The sequence below is a fragment of the Prunus dulcis genome, chromosome 3, assembly GCF_902201215.1.
Source record: "Prunus dulcis chromosome 3, ALMONDv2, whole genome shotgun sequence".
Lineage (NCBI taxonomy): Eukaryota > Viridiplantae > Streptophyta > Magnoliopsida > Rosales > Rosaceae > Prunus > Prunus dulcis.
In genome coordinates, this window is record NC_047652.1 from 6741242 (window position 1) to 6762150 (window position 20909).

Genomic DNA, 20909 nt, shown 5'->3' on the forward strand with positions numbered 1-20909 from the left:
AAGGCAGCTACCCGACCGACCAAAGCTGCGCACTGGGGATTTTTTGGTGTTTTGAACACTATGATTTGCCTTTATGAGGTCAGTTTACTGTTTTATTATTACAAGGCTAAAGTAGAAGTCAAGGTACAGATTGACTTTAAACTGGCATGCTAAACTTTGCAATGGAATAGTCCAGTATGACTGCCAGTTCGGGTGTCATACCACAGTGGAAAAGTATGTTTGGCCTAAGATTAGTGGTCTCAAGTTTGAAACCTCTAAGCATCAGTGTGTGTGACTAAATCCACCTTCCCCTTCCTACCTTTGACGAAAAAATAGAGTAAAGGAATATATAATTATTTTGCCCTTATACTCTTGGTTTACTTGAAAGAACATGAGTGAGACTAAGCAACATATGAAACATGTTACAATGTCATTGTTTCCACCAAAGTTGTTTATATAAAATCATTTTCATAAGTTGTTAGGGCAAGGCTATATGAGAACATTGTCTCATTGTAGAAAAGGGTCCCAGATTACAAATGCTAGAAATCGCGTGTTGTTGACGGCAGACCAAAACCTACTACCATAAACTGATCAGGTCATTTTCAAGCACAGCCTTGTCACGTTTGTAACGTTCTCAGAAGCTAGATTGGCCTAGAGATGTGAAAGAGCTTTTCTGCATCGTTGATTGATACTGTGAGATTAAGTAAGATGGTAATCATTGTTACTTCTCCCAGAATAATATAGAAAAAGTTAGTCTGCACAATCCCATGTCACAGAGATTGCTTATATTGCATTTCATCAGCAATCAAATGGCACAACAACCAGTTAGGATCTTGACTTCAAATAAACTTAGTGGACTCAAAATTTCTTTAATCATTTTAGGTGGTTTGGGGAAATATATATTGCACTCATGCAAAAGGGTTAGGTCCAGAAAAAGGGGAACAAAAGGTGAAATTTGAAACAAAATTTGGTTGGTAATTCAGGCCAACAAGAGCAGAAATTTCAATCCATCATATGTTGTTCATATAATTAGACATCATTTTAGTAATTGAGTAGCTTTTACTTAATTTCGTTTAAACAAAGTCTCATTAAACTCTTGCAACAAGGGTAGTAAAAATTTGAGTTTATTTGTAAGGGACTTGTAGCTCAGGTGGTTAAGAGTAGTTACTCTGCACCCGAGGGTTCGAATTCCCCTTCTTCCATTATCGCTTGTATATAAATAAAAGAGTTTTTTTCTTTTTCTGCTTTCTTCCAACTAAAGTAAACGAACAAAAACAAGTAATGGGAAATGTCCCACTGCCACACCCTACTTTGTTCCCAAGCCGTGATTGATGGCACTACAATTCCACATGGAACCCTTGTAGCTCTCACCCCATAAAGTTTGATAGCCATTTAACCTATTTTGGAGGATAATGGACATACGTACCCCACACCCACATTTTTCTTTTTTCTTTGGTTACTCTCAAGTTTCAACTAACAACCAATCTGCATTAAAAAAATCAAACCCCCCCAAAGCCAAAAGTAAGTCTAAGTCACCACAACTAACTCACCATCCTTACTTTCACATTCCCTCGCCTCCTACTTTATATACATGATCTCTCTCTCCCAAAAGTAAGCCTAAGTCACCACAACTAACTTCACCATCCTCACTTTCACATCTCTCTCTCTCTCTCTCTCTCCCCTAAATCATAACACCCACAAAATCAAGTTTATTTTTGTTTATTTGTCACCCTACATCATTTGAAGCCATGGATTGGTTCTCATGGCTGTCCAAAACTGGCCTAGAGCCCTCACTGGTTTATGAGTATGGTCTTGCTTTTGCTCACAATGAGCTGGAAGAAGAAGACATAGTCTACTTCAACCATGAGTTTCTTCAAAGCATGGGAATTTCCATAGCCAAACACAGGCTGGAGATCCTCAAGCTTGCTAGAAAAGAAAAGGGAACAAGTCCGCGTCCCATTCGAAAGCTCTTGGTGGCAATCAAGAGGACCAAGAGGTGTTTAGCTGAGTACGTAAGGACGTGGATTCGTCGCGAACAAGACGCATCAGCTCTGGCGCTTGTGACAAGGCCAAGCAATTACAGGTCAAGGTTTAGAGGAGCCATGTTGAAGAGGAACAAGAAGATTATCATTGCCAACAACCAAGGCAGCAGGTTGTTGCTCACAAATGGTAGCCCAGTGGTGGTTTCTGGGCCTCATGTCGATAGCTTTTCGAGTCCTGTGGTTTATGATCTTCAAAAGGAAGGAAAGATGGACGGTGATGATCAATATAATGATGATGGTTATTGGTCGACTGGGGTTGAAGAGATCAGGTGGGATACTATGTTCCAGGACTTGAAACCCACATGAAATTTTAGTTCCTTGTTTTTTTTTTTTTTCTTATATACTTTTTCTAATTTGGTTTTAGTTTTAGTTTTAGTTTGGTCTTCTTCCTTATTGTCATTTGTTTATGATATAAATTTAATGGTGAGAGATGGGATTTTTTGGGTTCTTCCACCAAGTGAGGTTTTGGCTTTGTGCATCGCAAGACTTTGCTTAGCTTTTTTGAGTGTAGGTGGGTCATGCATTTGGCAAACTTTAATAGCCAAGAGGGTCTCTCCTGCTTTTTTGTATGTCACTTGTCCTTATCTTTGAATATAATTGAAAGCACTTCTAGTATTTTAGTGTTCTTGTATGATGTTGTCAGGAATGCAAAACTATAGTAAACAAGGCCATCATTTTGCATCACTGATGGTTGGTTGGTTACTTGTATCATTTTTTGTTTTTTTGTGAAGATATTGAGTGAAAATTGTGCTTCTTATCCTTTAAATGTCTTGGACGAGCATGAACATTTGCTATCAACTAGATTTCTTTTTAGAATCCTTAAGACATACTGCTAAAGTAATTATGAGGACCACAACCCCTCAAAAGAAAGGGAAGAAAAAAAAATACACTTCAACGCAAATGAGGTACCCAAGTGTTAACCAGAAAATGGGACAAGCATCAAAAGAAGTTACTAAGCTACATAACAGCATTTCAAAAGGCAGAAGAAATGAGAAAAGTGAACTGCAAGTCTGCAAGTGTGATTGAATATAATCGAGAAAGTTCAATTCTTATGTGGTATAACAGCCAATAGGGTATTGTAGTATCGAAACAATGCAGCATTCCCTGTGGGAAATGGTTGCACAACAAGCGTCATCCGCAAATCCTGCCTGAATACTTCTGAAGAGAATTTATTCTTAGCTCATTGGAAACATTACATATATCAATTCCAATTACACATCAAAATCAAAATCATACCCCATAGACTTTGGTTTATATACTAGTTACAAAAGAAACTAAATGACACTTCTTTAATCTGCCATTTGCACACAGCCAACAAAGGCCAACTTCGGGGGCAACTCATAGCTCAAATCTCAGCAATGGCAGTATCTATAATATAGCAGACTGAAGCCGCAAATATTCCCTAGTCATCTGAATAAATTTATTGGAGCATGCTTCCACAAACCTGTATGGATTGATGTTAACAGATAATAACATCTCCAATCATTAGTGGCTTGAACTTTGAGGCAGACGGAAAGAACCCCCAGCATAAAGCATTTGGTAAACCGGTCGTACTCTAATAGTCAAAATTATGCTCAAGATTGTCCCCAAACCACAGGCGCCGGCTAAAACTAGAAATGTAAGCCTGAAACAACTAGAACCTATGCAGGTGGACCCTCCTTGCTTTGCAGCTTCAGCATCATATACATTACCAGCTAGTAGAACTGAGAAAAGTATTGCACCAATAGGATTGCCAAGTCCCATGAAGCTGTAATTTACACCAAAATGTTTCAAGCCGAAAAGTTCAGAGGAAGTTGGAACCATTATTGAATACTGAGTCCCATAGCAGATACCAAACAGAGCAGTGGCAACATAGAGAGTACCACTGAGAGCTAACGCATATAAAACAAATGATACAATCATAAGTACGTGTGCACATGCCATCCAAAATGTGCGAGGAATTGTTTTTGTTCTGCAATGTACAAAATGATATACCAAATTAGTATTATGCTATTACAGAAGAGAGTTATTCATCTATTAAAAAATATAGAGTTGAAAATGATCACATTCTACTTGACATAAAAGTAATGCATCCAAGAAACTCAGACATATAATTCCAATCTGCTAACCCTACAATAGAGCGAAGGAAAAAGCGGAAGAACACCCAGTAAGGGACAAGCAACCATGTTTGAAAGCTTTCTCAACAGAAAAAAATTGAAGGTTAAAAGAGCACAAGTCAACCAAGTGAGTTAGCAAGATTATTAAGAACATCATTGTAACTAAAAATCAGAACCAGAGTAGAAATAGAACATATTAATGCCCTATCCAAAAACAATTAAGTGGTGATGGTTATGGTACGGAACTTTGTATAACAACTTGTAAACAAGGAAAAAAAAAAGTGTTTCCGTAAACGGTTAGATAGAAGTTAATGAGTAATAACCTGAGAAAGTGTTCAGAAACAGCACCAGAACCCAGACGACCAACAAAATTGCAAAAGCTAAAGAGAGACAACAGTATTGTTGTATCACTAGCGCCTAATGCAATCCCAATCTGGCTCAAATTATTGAGTACTGTTACTCCTGAACCGACCCCAAGAAAATATACAAACCAAAGAAGCCAAAAATCCGCCTTTATAAAAGCTTCATGAAACTTGAAATCCTCTCCCCTCTTAGGCCTCCTTTTCTTCTTCACTGCCCCCTCCCCAATAGCAAGAAGTGTTTCGACATCTGAAGAATCCTCAGCCTCATGAAAACTTCCAAGGTATGTAGCTGATGAGGATGGTGTCAACAAAGGATCTGCTTGGGTTGCATTGCCTTCTCCTAGAGCAAGATGGTCCGAAGATTCAGCTCGTGCCCTTGCAGGAAATAATGTCATCTTCAACGGAATTGCAAGGGGAGAAAGCAGAAGGATAACCATTATCGCAACCAAAATGTAGGAAACAGCATCACTAAGAGTTACTATCTCATTTACTACTGTGACTGTGAGAAGATAGATTGCAAGCAAAACACTGACAGTTATGGTGAAGAGAAAATGGACATGCTCCGAAGAATCTTCTCCAGAAGCTGGAGTACATGGACGAATAAAGTACATCAAGGCTAAACACAAAACAGGAATCCCAAGAGCGAGGAACAACAACAGATTCAAAGCAGATTCCTTAAGCACCACACTGTATACCACTGTATAAACTGCAGCGCTAAGCCCGATATAGCCTTTGAGAATGCCAGCAACAGTGCCTCTACTGAGAGGGAAGTTCCTCATGTTGGTTACAAGCACAGCTGTGCCTATCCAAGCATTGCTATTTGTGGCAATGCAAAGTGTGATGCATAACTGCCATATCATTAAAAGAGAAACGTTAGAGGTCCAAATGTGAAAGCTAAAACATATATGCTGCCTCAGCTGCAAGCAATCAAAGAACGGTTATAACTATAAGGGGTGACAAGTTAAATGAATGCCAAAGTGGTGAGATAATTATTTCAACAGATTACCAGAATGCCACTCAGATGAAAGCATGCTCGCATAGAAAAGTCTAAGTAAATCAACTGCACGGCACAAAATATGCACAAAACAAGATTCTTATTGTTACAAGAAAATATGTACAACCAATCACAATGTAGCGGATATCTGATGAACTAATGTCAACCGAAAAAGACACTGAAAAATCATGTAATTTGATTGTATCTATTTAATGTGTTCTCCGGAAAAACATTTGTCCATATACAACGTACATGGAGGATGATGCTACTTGCATCGCTTCAATTTTAATCATGCAGAAGGCTCCAGAAAGAGAGGATAAGAGTTATTATTGAGATTTTTTATCGCCTTAAGTGAGATAAAGATAGTACCAACAGTATAGGAAATGAGGAAATGAGGAAATGAGGAAATGAGGAAATGAGGTCTGGTCATCAGTAATCAACATTTATACGACTTTATAATTCCAATTTTGAAAATTGAATCAGTTAGACATAATGTCTTGAACTCAGGAACATATTTTGTTAAAGCAGACTGGTGGCTCCTTTTCTATCTGTAAGTTTCCTATCAAATAAAAAAAGTTCGGATCATATTTCTTTTCTTTTTTTAATTTACTTCGGAACTTAGAAGAGGTTCATGAGTATGGAGCCCAACTCAACCACAATAAAATTAGAATTCAAGAATAAGCACGAAAACAAGGTACATTCATGTCCCCAGCCTTTACTTTTCCATATTATGATACAAATATGCTCAGCTTTGTCACTCTAGCTTTGACCAAACTCATGCTTGAGTAGACAAATGAATACGCTCCAATATTGCAGAGTCCAATGCAGTATTGTCAAGAAGTTGACTTTGAATGCAATAACTAAAACTTTTCAATGTATTGGTACTTGCACCTTAAATAGTTTTGGTGCAATAATCTTCAGGAAACATGAAGAATTCCTCCCTTTCGTGCTAAAATGTTTTCTGAAGAGTCCCATTATCAGAACACCTTCAGTACAAATATTTAAGCCATTATCAGAACACCTTAAGCCACAGCTGGTAAATAATCATCTTCAAAACAAATGCATATGACGAGGCATCAGCAATGGTTGATTATTCCAACCACAAATAACGTAGGGGAAGATTAATCACTTTTTAAATCCAAAAGAAGTTGCTCTGATGAAAACTTACCCAATGATTAAAATTGCACCACCCAACTCCGGACAATATCTTAATATTAAAATAGAAATAAATCTGGTTCTCCAAACCCAATATTCCTCCTAAAGATCTCTAAGTTGTCTTTGCTAGATTTGACTAATACTTCTGCAAAGTAGCTTCCAAATCTGCACCCAACCTGCCCCTTAACAAGAGGATTCAAGTAAGCAAACCATTTATACAACATGCTCTTGATTTATTAGATGATACACGCTAAGTAAAAGCACTAAAAGATGTTGATACCTACAACATGCACTGAACTAGATAGACGCATAGACTAGTAGATATGAAAATTGCTGGATTTGGCAACTGAATTCTATCCTTAAGGTTTCCAGTCCTCAAGAATAATGAACAAAGTTCTGTTAAAAAAATGCAAAGGGAAATAAACTGAACACAATGATCGCAAGGGAAAATAGGGCAAGGAATTTGTTCTTTAAGGAGAGGAAGCTGGAATTAATTTTCGATAGCAGGCATTGGTTTTCAGCATGTTAAGGATGCTTTTTGTTTACAGTTATTCTGCTTAGCTCCTTAAACAAAATACAATGAAAAAAAAAGGACTATGTTGGTATTTCTTAATCACTGATTTAAAGAATTTCCTTTAAATTGTAGGCTACAATTGGCAGTTCAATATCACTACATTCCCTTTCAAGAGTGAAATTTAAGGCTAGTTCAACATCAGATGGAATATCAGCATGCTCTAACCCAATCTCTCATGCTTCCCAAGAAAATAGATAAATCACTAGAAAGAACGGAGAAAAGTAGTAAAACTACAAAATTTGAGAAGTACTACAATTAAGAAATCATCTTAAAAATTTTATAAAGGACAACCAAGACCATTGTGGCATTCTATAACTGTTGCAATCAAAATTCAAAGTTTCAGACAAGAAAATCTTTCAAGTGAATTTGCAGAAAGAAACACTTACCAGAACAACAAACTTCCTATCTGAAAATTTCAATATCCCACCAATCACAATTTCAAAATGCCAACAATCCAAAACAGAGAAATGGAGGTATAGAGATATGAACTGGGTGACTCACCACAACAAAAGGCATGCTGGCAATAGTTTGGCTAACAGCAAGCCAGAGAACACCATAACCCAAGAAGCAAAACACACAACCAACCAAAAGGACAGCCCAAGGAGGGAACTTGTTGCAGGCAATTCCAGGAAGAAAACCCACACTCTCTCCAATGTCACTGGCCACTCCAAGTATCGTCAGCTCCTGCTGACTCAAACCCAGTACGGATTTCAGCATAGGGGAATAGAGTGGGAAGTTATAGGCGTTTCCAGCAGCAATTTGGGCCCAAACTGCAGCTCCCAAACCCACCCATGGCGGTCTGCTTCCAGCTTTCAAAACAGGGCTCGGCATCTTCTGTGATGCAGTTGGATGCTCTGCTATTGGTTATATATACAAACGGGTTCGAGAGAGAGAGAAAAAAGGGAAGAAAATGTGGGAAAAGAAGCGAAACGACGACGCAGTGTGACTGTGAGAGGTTAATGGAGTTTAGTACTCCAATCATGGAGAAAACAATGCCAAGATCAAGAAGAAGGTAAAGGACCGGAGACCAGAGGGCAGGTGTGCGAATCAAATTTATTCCATTTAATAATAATATTCATTGTCTTTTCTGTTGTTTACACGTACTTTGCCCACATTGTTCATTACGATCGCATAAAAGCAGCAGTTTTTATCGCAGTCAATTTACAGATCATCTATAGGGCCCAATGGGTCAAAATTTGGCCCGTTGTTTAGGTCCGATTGGTTTGATTAACTTTAAGAAAGGATGGAATTTGGGCCAAGGGTTTGAAATTTCAGCTCAGCGATCGATTTGAGCCCGTCTAGGCCCAGCCCAGCCCGCCTATAATAAAATAAATAATTTATAAAATAATAAAGTTGGCCCAATAATATAGAAAAATAAATAACCAATATTGTAAGTAGCACTTCACGTTTCTACTTCTCCTTCTCTATGGATTTCTTTTTCTTTTCTTTTTCTTTTCTTTCTCTTTGAGTTCCTCCTTGGTCCAAACTTGAGTGAAATGAGATATGTTCACTATTCTAACTAAGTAAGGGCCCTATAACAGGAAGCTCACCTAATTTTTTTTGTTTTTCGAAGATTGCATTCATATAATTCAAACATAAAGACCGTCAATCACAATGACCAATACAAATACACTAACCACAAAAAAATAATATACAAATACAAAGGGGTTCAACGACACTAAACTCCAAAAGAGTTAATGCACTTATTACAACACAAAAACTACATTAAACTCAATAAAACATTTGAAGAGACTCGTGAGTTCAAATGTTGTCATGTCAAACCCCTGAGGCCAAAACTGCTCTACTTGTTGCCTCAACCATTGAAAGAGTTGAAATGTTGAGTTTGCCTGCGCATGTCTTCAAACCACATGTCATGCTGTCATTCCAACCAACCACACTCCATGTCCTAGATTTACTACAGACTGCAGAATTATGAGAGAGCCTCCTTTCCTGAAACAAAGCTGCATGTATAGTTGCCTCAAAGCACACTTCATTTCTTTAATGGAGTATTATATTTATAGACGGATGCTCTTCTTTTTCATATAAGCATTGGTGGCATCCCCTACAATTAAAAAAATAATTGAGCTTTTATAAATCAACCTAAATCCCATCACTATGTATAAATGATTCATGTTACTATTTGTATTTGTTGTATTTAGTATTACATCATCCTATAACCTTCTCATCTCTTCTGTTGCCTGTGCAACCTGATATTCTGGTCATATTTTACCGTGAAAAGTAATGATCATATGAATTAGAATTCCTTGACCAAAAAAAAAAAAAGAATTAGAATTCAGATTTCATTATTTGACATTAATTTTTCACAAAAAGTTATTTTTTGTTCATGTAGTTTATCACTTTTACCACTAAGGTGCCTGTGGTTTCAATTTGGTCATTTTTGTCCTTTTAATTTCAATTTAAAGCAATTCAAGGACAATTATCAATGTCTGTCAAATTTTTAGAGGGGCAATTCGGTCAAATTATTAAAAAATTCATTCCTTTTAAAAATAAACAATACAAATGGAAAATTTAATGAATAAAAAATTTACTTCTTATCCCTCTCTCTCATCCCCTCCCCTAAGTTCACAATCAGATTACAACCACCACCCAACCCAAAGCCACCCTCACCACCACCACTCCAATCCCACCCAACAAGCCACTGCCCAACATCACCCACCCATCAACCAACCCTTACCACCCTCCCACCACAAAACTTCTCAAGATTTTAGGGAGAATAAGAAGATTTTTTTTTAATTATGAATTTTTCCATTTTGTATTGTCTATTTCTAAAAGGAATGAGTTTTTTTAATAATTTGATCGAATTACCCCTCCACAAGTAACATAAATGAAAAAAATTAGACAAAACTTGAGAGTTATCCTCGAATTGCTTTGAATTGAAACCACACGGACAAAAGTGACCAAATTGAAACCACAAGGAGCTTAGTGGTATAAGTGATAAACCACATGAAAAAAAATTGACTTTTCGCCTTAAATTTTTTAAAATAAAATTTAAAACAAAGTTAAATTTGAATGAAGTTTTGATGTGATGATCGTGTTGACCTCGGAATCTTTTCGGCTACATGTCAATTATTTCATAATGAAATAATCAAGCGGGTTGAGCGAACTTGGTAACAAAGACGTCATTCTTTAATGGTGTGCGCATGACGTGCTAGTACCGCAATCAGAGATGGTTGTGGATATGAGTGGGTGATGAATGTGTTATTGGTCTTGACTACTTCTCAAGTGATTGTGGCCAAGACAGGAACAGATTCTTAGTCGTAAGGTTCTAGGCCTCGACCACAAGGCCTTTGGAATGACCGTGTGGTTGGATAGTATCATCGAGCACGGTAGCTTGGTGGTGGCACTAGGCTTGATAGCGCAGTAGTTTCAGACAATTTAAGAAATGACGGTATCCTAAGAAATCTGGATGGATGGGGCGGCGCTCAAGAAATAACTTAAGTAATGCAGGTATCCTAAGAACTTTGTGTTGACATATTGAATGAACAATAGAAGTGGGAATTGCCCACGAACACATAACGATTTCTGAGTTCTTTGTAATGAGAGTTACACTAAATCCTAGGAGAAGACATTGAAAACTAGAAATTACATGATAAAAAGGATAAAGGGTGCATTTTGAGCAGTAGTAGGGCTTGATTTGTTTGATTGGGCTGGACCTTTATTTCTTTGATTTTGCTTTTATTTATAGACTTTGTATTCCTTTACCTGAGATAATAACCTTGACCATGCTCTGACACGCGTCCAATTAGTCTTGTGGCAATTGACAACTTGGGCAGTGGAAAATGTGATCTTTGGCTAGTCTCTAATTCTTTCTTTCTCAATGAGGCAAGCAAGTCTTTCGACCTTTGTTGTTTGCTCTTTAGAGCATCTCCAACAGACTCTCTATCCTCTCATCCCTAGCTACTTTGGCTAAAAAGAAGGAAAATCCTCCTCCAGCAGACTCCCTACTTGGCTCTCTATTTTGAAGAACCAACTTTTGGCTCTCTACAGCAGACTCCATACTTGGCTCTCTATTTATAAAAGCTCAATTATTTTTTTAATTGTAGGGGATGCCACCAATGCTTATATGAAAAAGAAGAGCATCCGTCTATAAATATATATAATACTCCATTAAAGAAATGAAGTGTGCTTTGAGAAAAAGGGGGAGAGAGATAGAGACATTTAGGAGGTTGGTGGGGTTGGGTTTTAATTTTTTTAATAAATATATTGAATTTGCAAGAGAAAGAGGAGGAAAGAGAAATAGAAATAACAATAAAATATTTTAGATTATCCAAGAGAAAATTGCTGGAGGGAACACCTTTTAAGTGGTTTGCTATAATAGTTTTCTAGTTATTTTAGCTGGAAGTTGACTAAAATTTAGAGACTCTCCTGAAGATGCTCTTAGTGGGGTAAATGATTCTTCGGTCTATCTGCGTGATCGAGCTCTTCCCTTTCAAGATGCAAGCATTAAGTAAGCGAGCTGCTGGTGTGATCTGGTGAGGCAAATCCTTCCTTGACTTGGAAGAGTTCGGTCCCTTCAATTTGTCTAGGCCCCTAGTGTGATCTGGAAAGTCTCTTTTAAGCCCAAACTACTCTTTTTCTCTCCAATTGCTGCCATCTTTAAGGACTCGTCTTTTAGGTCCATGGACGAAAATACTAAGTCTAACAAGATCGGTGACTATAGATTTGCACAGTTAATTGCTTGTGCGTTAGTAAGGACACTCGTTTAATTGCTCCAGCTTTTGTTACTTAAAGCGTTTAATCGACAACCAATTTCATCTTAGCTGCGAAGAAAGCTTAAACCATGTCCTTTCAAATTGCACAATCAATGCTCAATCGTTGCTTGACCTTGCTTCCTTCCCAAGTTTTAATAACTAAATTGGATTTCACAAAACTTTCTATAATAAATTTAATATTTTAAAATTTAATTAAACCCAAAATTCCTATTAAAAAGTAGAAAAGGAAAAGGAAACGATAATCTAGAATATTAGAAATAGAATTCCAAATCTTGAAAGGCCAATTTTATATGGCTTTTTAAGAATAAGGAAACAAAGAATGGACCACCTGCACTTTAGACTTTAATTAAAACTTGACTCAGCAATTAGCAAGCAAACCACAATTTAGTGCAACTTCTTAACCCTGATTAGTAGCCAGATTCAATCATTAATATTGTTCACTGTCGTTAATGGAATACAACCTGTGTCAAATAGACACCTTGATTCTTAGTCATTACAACTCAACTTGTAACCCAAGATGGAAGCTAAAATAACTTCAATCAAATTTCCAAATTTTCAATACAACTATTTTTCAGATGGGAGGCCAATATTGTGCCCGTCAGTTACACCCGAGTTTAATTTCCAATGAAAATAGAGTTGACTTTTAACATGTTTACAACATTTTCTACCAACATTTCTTTAATTTGTCAGAAAAATTACCCAAAGGAAATAATTATCTTTTGTACTCATGTCTTGTTCTCAAACGTCTCAAATGTTTGCTTACCCATGATCAATTTATTTATAATATTGGTAAATATAAATTTAAAAAAAAAGTAAAATTAAAAATAAACAACAGCACAATACAGTTAGAACCCATAATCTGAATCTCAAATGAGCATGAATTTGCAACCAAAAAAACCCATCACAATTTCATCTGCCAACACCCAAATCAAATTTACAAAATGAATTCTAAAAAAAAAAATAATCTGGCTATTAAATCCCAGAAAAAAGAAATTCATCATCTACAGTGCTATCATCATCCTATCATCCTTCACGAAAAAAAACTGGTGAACGATTTCTGAGTCAACTCAACCGTTAACTCGCTCTTATCAAACTGCCCCTAAACCTTAACTTCACCACAACAAAACAAAGAATCAAGAATCGGGACTTAAACGTCGTCGTCGGAAGCTTTGGACATTACGGAGAGTCGGCTTGGCTTGGGCTGAAAATCAACTCGGCGCCGCTGGCTGTGCGAAGAAGGCCTGATCAGAGCCGACAAAGCCCTCTTCACCAAGTCCCCTTCAACCCCTCCGATTCTCACCAGCGAGTTTTTCATCGCCGACCTTCTGTGGTTCAGTCTGATACTCGAGTGATACGACGACGTTTGGCCGTTACTATTCGAGTGGTGAGCCGCTCCGCCACGTGGCGAGTTCTTGTGCAGGGCGCATCGGAACGAGCCCGGGTGCGTCGTAGGGGAACAAAGGCACGTCTTCTTGCTGGTAGTGCCGTTCTTGTAGTTATTCTTGTTGCCGTGGTTAAAGTGGTTCTGCACCGAAATAGAACGGCCCGGAGAGCCCGAGCGGTTCTCGAACCGCAAAGACGACGACGACTGGGACGGCGAGCGGTCGTAAACGGAGAGGCGCGTGGCGGAGCCAGAGCGATTGAAGAACGTCGACGTGGCGGAGGAGAAGCTGAAGGAGGTGGACGAAGCGAAGCCCGAGGACGACGAGGAAAACAACGGCTGCGATTTGCGACACGAGTACGTGTTCGATCTTGATCTCGACGACGCCACCGCCATTGTTGTACAGTGGTGAGAGCAACAGAGACGATTTTGTGATATGAGAGAGAGAGGAATTAGAGTATTCGAATTTCGGTGTGTGATTTTTGGAAAGCGCCGTTGGGTGGTTTGTTTGGTAAAAACCTAAAGAGAATCGAGGGGGTATATATAGTGGTCTGTGGGGGAGTGGGCGAGTTATAATTTCATTGTGTTTCGGAGTTGGATTGTGGGTTAGAAACCGCCGAACGGTTAGGCATCGTTCTCGGATCCAATGCGCAATAGCTATGGGAAGCTATGGGCCCATTGTTAATTTCATCCACTTCCACGCGCCCGAAAGTTTTATTGCATTTCTTTTTGGTGTTTTTTTGTTTTTCTCAATCATTTATTTTAGGGTTAAGTGTATAATTAAGTTCAAAAATCATTAACCTATAGGGTGCAAGTGCAATTTAATATTAAAATATCATTAATCTATATTTATTAAAGCTTCAAAAATAATGTTATAAAATAATAATTTGATTTTGATGTAAAGGGTAAACTAGTAAATGAAAAATTAGATGAAAACTATTCGAAAATAGAGGAAGTTAGTTGAGATAGGGATAACCCACAAAACCCTAACCTTTCAAGTATCGAAATTATTCGTAACATTTTATCCCTTTAACACATAGGAAACAAAAAAAATAATATGTAGCTTTCGCATCACAATTTGTAATCAAATACTTGAAAAATAAGTAATTAAATGAATTAAAGAAGAGTCGTCAATCTCATACCTATTCATTCCCATCACATTTCATTCAAATTTTATGTATTTATAAAGCTATATTTTGAAGAGATTCAATTATTATTTTTTTTTTTTGTGGAAAAAATGATCAAGAAACTCGCGCCAGAGACGTACCCACCAGCATGCTAACCTGGGTTGAAGCCCAGGTAACTTTTTTTTAATTAAAAAGTTAAATTTATACTCTAGGCTAGGTCAGATTACACACAAACAAAAAAAAAAAAGAAAAAAAGAAAAAAAATATTGGTTCTTTGCCGTCAATCAGTGGCTGCAAATGGCAACCAATTTTATCATAATTACTTTCAATTTCAAACAAACCTTCATCCAAATAAGTATTATTAACTATTCCCATTAGGACTAGGCTATCCAAATAAAATATTATTAACTAATCCCGCTAGAATTAGGCTAACAAACAAAAGAACTAAATCCCACACCCCACGTGGAAAAATTAGACTCCCACTAGGCGACATTCCCTCTCTCCTTTACCAAAAAAAAAGAAAAAAAAAAGAATCAAAAATTAGTGATTTTAATAGGTTTTTGTTATCAATGAAATTTACTCGTACCGTTGAATTTTCAATAGTTTTGTACGTAAGTTAAATTTAACCCACGCCATTCTGAAATTCTGAGTCCGTCCTCGCGCGCGATGAATTATAATTGTAATTTACAAATCTTTTGAGTTCCATCAAGCGCCAAATTTGGCGCGTTTGTGTAATATCAACATGGTGCTCAATGTAATGGCGGGAAAGCCACAGAAACAATGAAATATCAGCATCATCGTGATCTATTGATTAATTGTCGGTCCGCCCACTGGTTTTCTTAGTTCTCTATCCCTTTCGTATCACCAAACCACCTATTGTTTAAATTCTTGTACAGAAAGCCAGATTTTGAAATATAAATTTGAACAAATTTGTATTAATATTAATATTAATATTATTTTTTTGGAATGAACCACTTTTTAATTATACTTGTCATTTCAATATGCGTGATGCCTCATAAAATAGGAAGGTGAAATGAGTGATTTTATTTTTATTTGATGATTATTTTGCTTTTGTTGGTTGTAACCCCAGTATCTTTTCAACGAGAAAGACTTACATGTCATGTGGATATCACTATTTTGCTATTCTCGATCAATAATGTTATTACACGCGTGATAACACTTGCACATGACATAATATTATTGGTCGGAGATAACAAAATAATATTATCCCTGTTTCAACTAAGTTTTTCTCCTTTTCAATAGACAAAAAACTATTTACATTGCTTATTTTAAATGTAGCTCACTCAAATTAAATCTTGCACCTCACTCTAATTAGACCTTGTACCCTAGCCCCCTTTCTCCCAAAAAACACTCTTAGAGCCTTTTTCACTTTGAGGGGGGAGGAAGCCATTGTTCTTCCCCCCTTTCCCCTCTTCTCTTCCTCTTTTCACCTCTTCCCCAATTTTCAGAGACAAAGGGTTTTCCCTATTTATCTTAGTTTTGTTATGATTTTCATCCAACCATTATAGGCGGCTGCGGCTCAGCGTCGGATCTTCACTTGCATTTCGACGTCGGATCTCCACCACCATCTTTTTTGCAATTTCTTTATGTTTGGAATAAGTTGCAGAGACTCTTTGGGTTCTCTGTGTAGTTTTCACCTCTCCTTTTGTGAGAGTTTTTCATCTCTCTTTTGTGAGAGTTTTATTTGTATTGTTATGGCTTGGTTTTTTCAAGCTTTATCTTTTTTTATTATTCTAAGTTTGCAATCTTAGTTGGGATGCCTATGCCAGAGTTTTTTCGATCCTGTCTGATCGTTAGTGGAGACACACCAGATTGTCTTAATTTTGAAATTAGACCGCTCTGTTATTGTAATAGCCCTTTTATGGCTAGTGGCTTTTTTGGCTGAATTATGAATGTAATCATAGAATTTCTCAACAAAAAAAAAAAGAAAAAAAAGACCTCGTACCCCAAGACATTCTACACTCAATAGCAAGAACACTGACTATACTTGTAATAACCCAAACCAAAATATCTAAAAAGAAAGAAAATATCTAAAAAGTAAGGAAAATATCTTCTAGCAAAAAGACTATTTTGCCCTCGCATTATTTAATAGGGGGAAAATTGACTTTTTGATCGAGAAAGAATTTGGGAATGCCGCTTGCGCCATTGCGTAGAGCGCGGCGAAACGAGTTCGTAGACACGGAGTAGACCCGAATCGGGGCTGTAACGAAAGAGATATGGTCTAAAAACCGCGAAGGGCAAAACGATAATTTGGCCAAAAAGTCAGACTTTTATCCCCCTCTCTCTCCTCTCCCCCGTCACTTTTCTCTCTTTTCCTCTCTCTCCTTCCGCGCGAACTGGGCCGTGCGCCCGTTCGACTTCCAGGCGACGGCCCGGCCACCACAGGCCGAGCCGATCTCCGCCGTGGGTACCATCGGGTCCGCCTCCGTGTCACCGTCAAGACCTGACCGACCTCAACCCCGGGGCCGCCCTGAGCTGGCCGGAAAACCATGTTTTCCGACGGAGGTTCCTTCTAAGCCACCCGAACTTCCAGCTCAAAATTCTCCTTCGTTTCTCCACCAAATCGATCGAGTAAGGTATGGTTTCTCAGCTATTTTTCGTGTTCTAGCTGATTGGTATATGGGTTTCGATCGATTTTAGCTCTAAGGGGTTCGATTTTCGACTTGAAGTTTGGCCGAAACTTCGGCCGCTCGAAACTACTGTTTCGGGTCACTTTTTAGGGTATGTCCAAGAACAAAAGTGACTCCAAATGGGGTGTTTTACCTAGGGTAGGAGTTTGGAGTCTTGGTTCCGAGATTTTTCGGCCACCCGAAATCGCTTAGGACACCCAAATCTGACCGCGCGTGCTGGGACGCGTGGGCGAGGGTAGTGATGTAATTCTGTGCAGTTTTGTGACCCTCGTGTCGTCACGAGCGTGTGGGATTTTGCGGATCTCGATTCGGAGTCCGTTTGAGCCCCGAACGGATTTTCCATATCGCGCGATCCGTGGGTGCAGTGTCGTTAAATAATCGGATCGCGCTGAATTTCGGATATGTCGGTCTACACGATGTCAGGATCGTGTAGGATTCGACGGATTGCGAATCGGAGCCCCGGATACTCCGGAATCGCGAACCCTGGGGCTAGGGTTTGGATTTTAAGCGATAACGCAATTTTAGCTAATCCGACCGTCCATTTCAGACCAAATTCGCAGAACACGGTTCCCTCTCTGTAAGGAACCTTCAGGGAAGCCCAGATTGGCCATCAGAGATCGTGGACCCACGGGGTCCCGGGTTGGCCGATCGGGCAGTGTATCGCATAGCTGAGCGTCGGACCTTTTAAAACTGATCCAAGTGTCTGAAAAAGCTAATGTGGGCTCAGGAGTAACTTGGATTTGAACGCACGTATTTCTAGGAGCCGGGGGCAGGGTGTTTAATTTAATTCTTTTATTCAGTGGTTTATTGATTTATTATTCATGGATAATCAGGCATCAGAGGTCCAGCCGACCAGCAGGAGGAACCTTCAAAGGGTCAAATTAGCTCGGACCATCTGTGAGTGGACTTTCTTTCATGAATTATTTTATATAAATAAGTATATAGAGGATTTCCTATAAACAAGATTTCATAAGTGATTTTATATTGATTTTATATAAATGAGTTTTTATAAATGAGTTTATTTGAATAAATTTCCTTATTTGATCTTGAGTAAGTTTTATTATGGTTCCGAACACGAGTATTACAGTAATAGTTCTATAAGTCTGTGCTGCTTATTTACCAGTTATAGAAACAGAGTTTGAGTTTCGAATCAGTTGAGACCGCAGCACGACTTGAGCTTTACAGTTATTATTCAGATATTTTTTTTAAAGGGAATTTATTTTAAAACCACCTCGTACCCATTTTCTTTGGTGATTTCCCAAGTTGGACCGATGTCTACGGACATCCAGTCCGATTTCAGTTTATGTCAGTGCACTTGACTTTGCCTCACGAGTTACGGGGACGCTCGGACCGTGAGTGCCAGGATTTGCGGCTCGGCAGACTTGGTGTCCCGAGACCTGCCAGGATTGCGGCTCGGCTGACTCTGTGTCCCCGAGACCTGCCAGGATTGCGGATCAGGCTGACTACGGTCCCCTGCATCCTGCCAGAGCGACTCGAGCTGACTTGGTGTCATCGAGGAATCTGCCGGCGGGACAGGCTGATCATAGTCCCCTGATTTCGCCAGTTTGCGGCTCGGGTAGACTGCGTGGCGCCCGAGACCTGCCAGGGAATTGACGGATATGACAGGGGTACAAATAGGTGGTATTTCCAAAGGATTTTGAGTTTTCTTTTATTCAAGGATGACTTTCAGTTATTTTATATCGGTTTCTTAGTATTTGCACATTTATATCTTTATATATTTGTTCGGTTATACCAGTTCTTTGATTTCTCCAGGCAGTGATATCTTTGATCAATTATGTAAGTTTATTCATCAGCATACTGATTCATGCTTATAGAATTTCTTATATTGAAATATAGTTAAATTATCGATATATATATATATATCCTTAGTTATTTCAAAACGGGGGTATTATATTCTGGCTTGTTTTTAAGAATTTTATTTTGTCCACTCACAGTTTAAAACTTGTTTTTCGCCCCCAGGCCGTAGAAGTACGCGGGATCCACCACCGGGCCATTCAAAGCTTCCGCGCCATCAAGTAAGGTAGAGTTTAGTAGAAAATCCCTGAAACCCTGAAACTTAGAAAATGCTCTGATATCTCGTTGAAACTGAAAAACATGAGTTGGGATTTGTTATTTGAATTATTCTGGAAGTTGGCGTGAAATTATTGATTGTTTAACAGGTGGAAAATTTTGGGATTGATCAAAAAACAGGGGAGACTCTGCCGAATTTTCTGCAGAAGTCGAAAAGAAATTTAAAAAGAATTTGAGATAAAAAGGGTACAAAGGTCATTTGTGCCCGACATCAGCCAGGTGTCGGACACGCACAGGACTTGGCCCGAATTCCAAAGTGGAAATTGGGTCGGGTCTTGTCAATACTTTCCGTCGAAATTTTTGGTTTCGTCCATGACGACCATGGAGACACTAGCTAGCACTAGGGGAGGCCCTAGGCACAAGCGGGCAAAGCGGCAGACTAGGGCCTCCAAATTGGGAGGACCCCAATTTGTATAAACTTCTATATATACATATATGTATGTTACATTAGAAAAAATTGTACTATATTAATATTATGTAAGACCCAAATATTGTATTAAAAAAAAGCCTATATTTACTCTAAAACTAAAAAGAGGAAACTCAATAAAGAACCAATTAGCTTAAGTCAATTAACCTAGTTGAATAATAATTAAAAAAAAAGCCTAATTCAATAAGTGGGCTTTCGAAAAATAGGCTCATTCTAACATGACATATCATACAAAAACCCTTATAGAGCCTATTTAGAGAAACAAACCTAAAACTAGCCACTTGCCATTTTCTAATTTATTTTTATAAAATTTTAACCAATTAGACCATGACAAGTGACAACTTTTGGGTTTTTATCTCCAAATAGGCTCTATATGAGTTTTTGTATAATATATCATGCTAAATGGGTTTTTGAATAATTATCTCAATAAGTTAACTAGCAGCATATAGAAAAATTTGCTCTGCTTGACAAAAAAAACAAGAATTTTATTGAATATCTACTGTAAAAGGAAGCGCTCTTGGAGGAAGAACAATAAGGTAAAAACCTACAAGAATATTGCTTCTATTTTCTTTTGATTTTTTATATAATGAATAACAAGCAGTTTATTTTCTATTTGATTTTCTATTAATTTGTTATGTAAATTATATATTGTTTGTTTTTTTTAAAGTTACAATTGTGACTTTGAGTTCATATATTTTTTTTTTAACTTATAAAAAAAAAAATCACATAAATAAACAAAGAGAGTAAAAGACCACATTTTGGTGGTTCGCCTAAGGCCTCCAGAACCTTAGGACCGCCACTGGCTAGCACCGTCATGATTGATGCTGGAATTAGGTAAGCATCGCCACCAGACCTTATCAGCACCATAATTATAACCATATCATCATTTACACGCAGCAACCATTGACACAAACGTAACACAACAGCCACAAAAAGTGCTTAATTAGTTTTATTGCAATAGTAATGGGACATCCGCTAGTGATTGACCAAAAACAGGTCATATTATTCCCAAATCCCTAATGCCCGAGGATTTGAAATTGACCAAAACATTTTTAATTTCCCCTGTTTGGCTGAAGAAATTGAAAATTACAAAGAAATTTAAAATGACAGAATTTCGATTTCCATCATTTCAATTTCTGGCAACTAAATATTTCAGTGTTTGGATTTATGTATGTCGAATTTTGTAAATGACATAATTTTGTAAGTGGCACTATGAAAATTGTGAAATGACACTTATTTTGATGAAAATTAAACTCGGAAATTTGATACTCCAATATCTATGAGTTTTTGGGCCCGT

General features: G+C 37.9%; 3 protein-coding genes across 7 annotated transcripts; 1 reads left to right on the forward strand and 2 right to left on the reverse strand.

Moving 5' to 3' along the window:
• Positions 1-1610: 1610 nt before the first annotated feature.
• On the forward strand, positions 1611-2590 carry LOC117622519. The gene has a single exon (XM_034353221.1). The coding sequence runs from the start codon at positions 1728-1730 to the stop codon at positions 2325-2327; it is 600 nt and encodes a 199-aa protein (XP_034209112.1). The 5' UTR covers positions 1611-1727; the 3' UTR covers positions 2328-2590.
• Positions 2591-3152: 562 nt separating this feature from the next.
• LOC117622854 (protein NUCLEAR FUSION DEFECTIVE 4) lies at positions 3153-8334 on the reverse strand. Of its 5 annotated transcripts, none has more exons than XM_034353636.1 (5): positions 7704-7816; positions 6642-6810; positions 6365-6521; positions 4441-5327; positions 3153-3972 (listed from the first exon to the last, which is right to left on the reverse strand). In XM_034353636.1, the coding sequence occupies exons 3-5, from the start codon at positions 6446-6448 to the stop codon at positions 3507-3509; spliced, it is 1437 nt and encodes a 478-aa protein (XP_034209527.1). In that variant the 5' UTR covers positions 6449-6521; positions 6642-6810; positions 7704-7816; the 3' UTR covers positions 3153-3506. The 5 variants fall into 5 exon arrangements, with proteins under 5 accessions (XP_034209527.1, XP_034209528.1, XP_034209526.1 ...); XM_034353637.1 differs by having other exon boundaries at positions 6365-6459; positions 6642-6804; positions 7704-7812; XM_034353635.1 differs by having other exon boundaries at positions 6642-6804; positions 7704-7812.
• Positions 8335-12783: 4449 nt separating this feature from the next.
• Positions 12784-13848, reverse strand: LOC117622388. Its single transcript, XM_034353046.1, has one exon. The coding sequence runs from the start codon at positions 13710-13712 to the stop codon at positions 13083-13085; it is 630 nt and encodes a 209-aa protein (XP_034208937.1). The 5' UTR covers positions 13713-13848; the 3' UTR covers positions 12784-13082.
• Positions 13849-20909: the final 7061 nt, after the last annotated feature.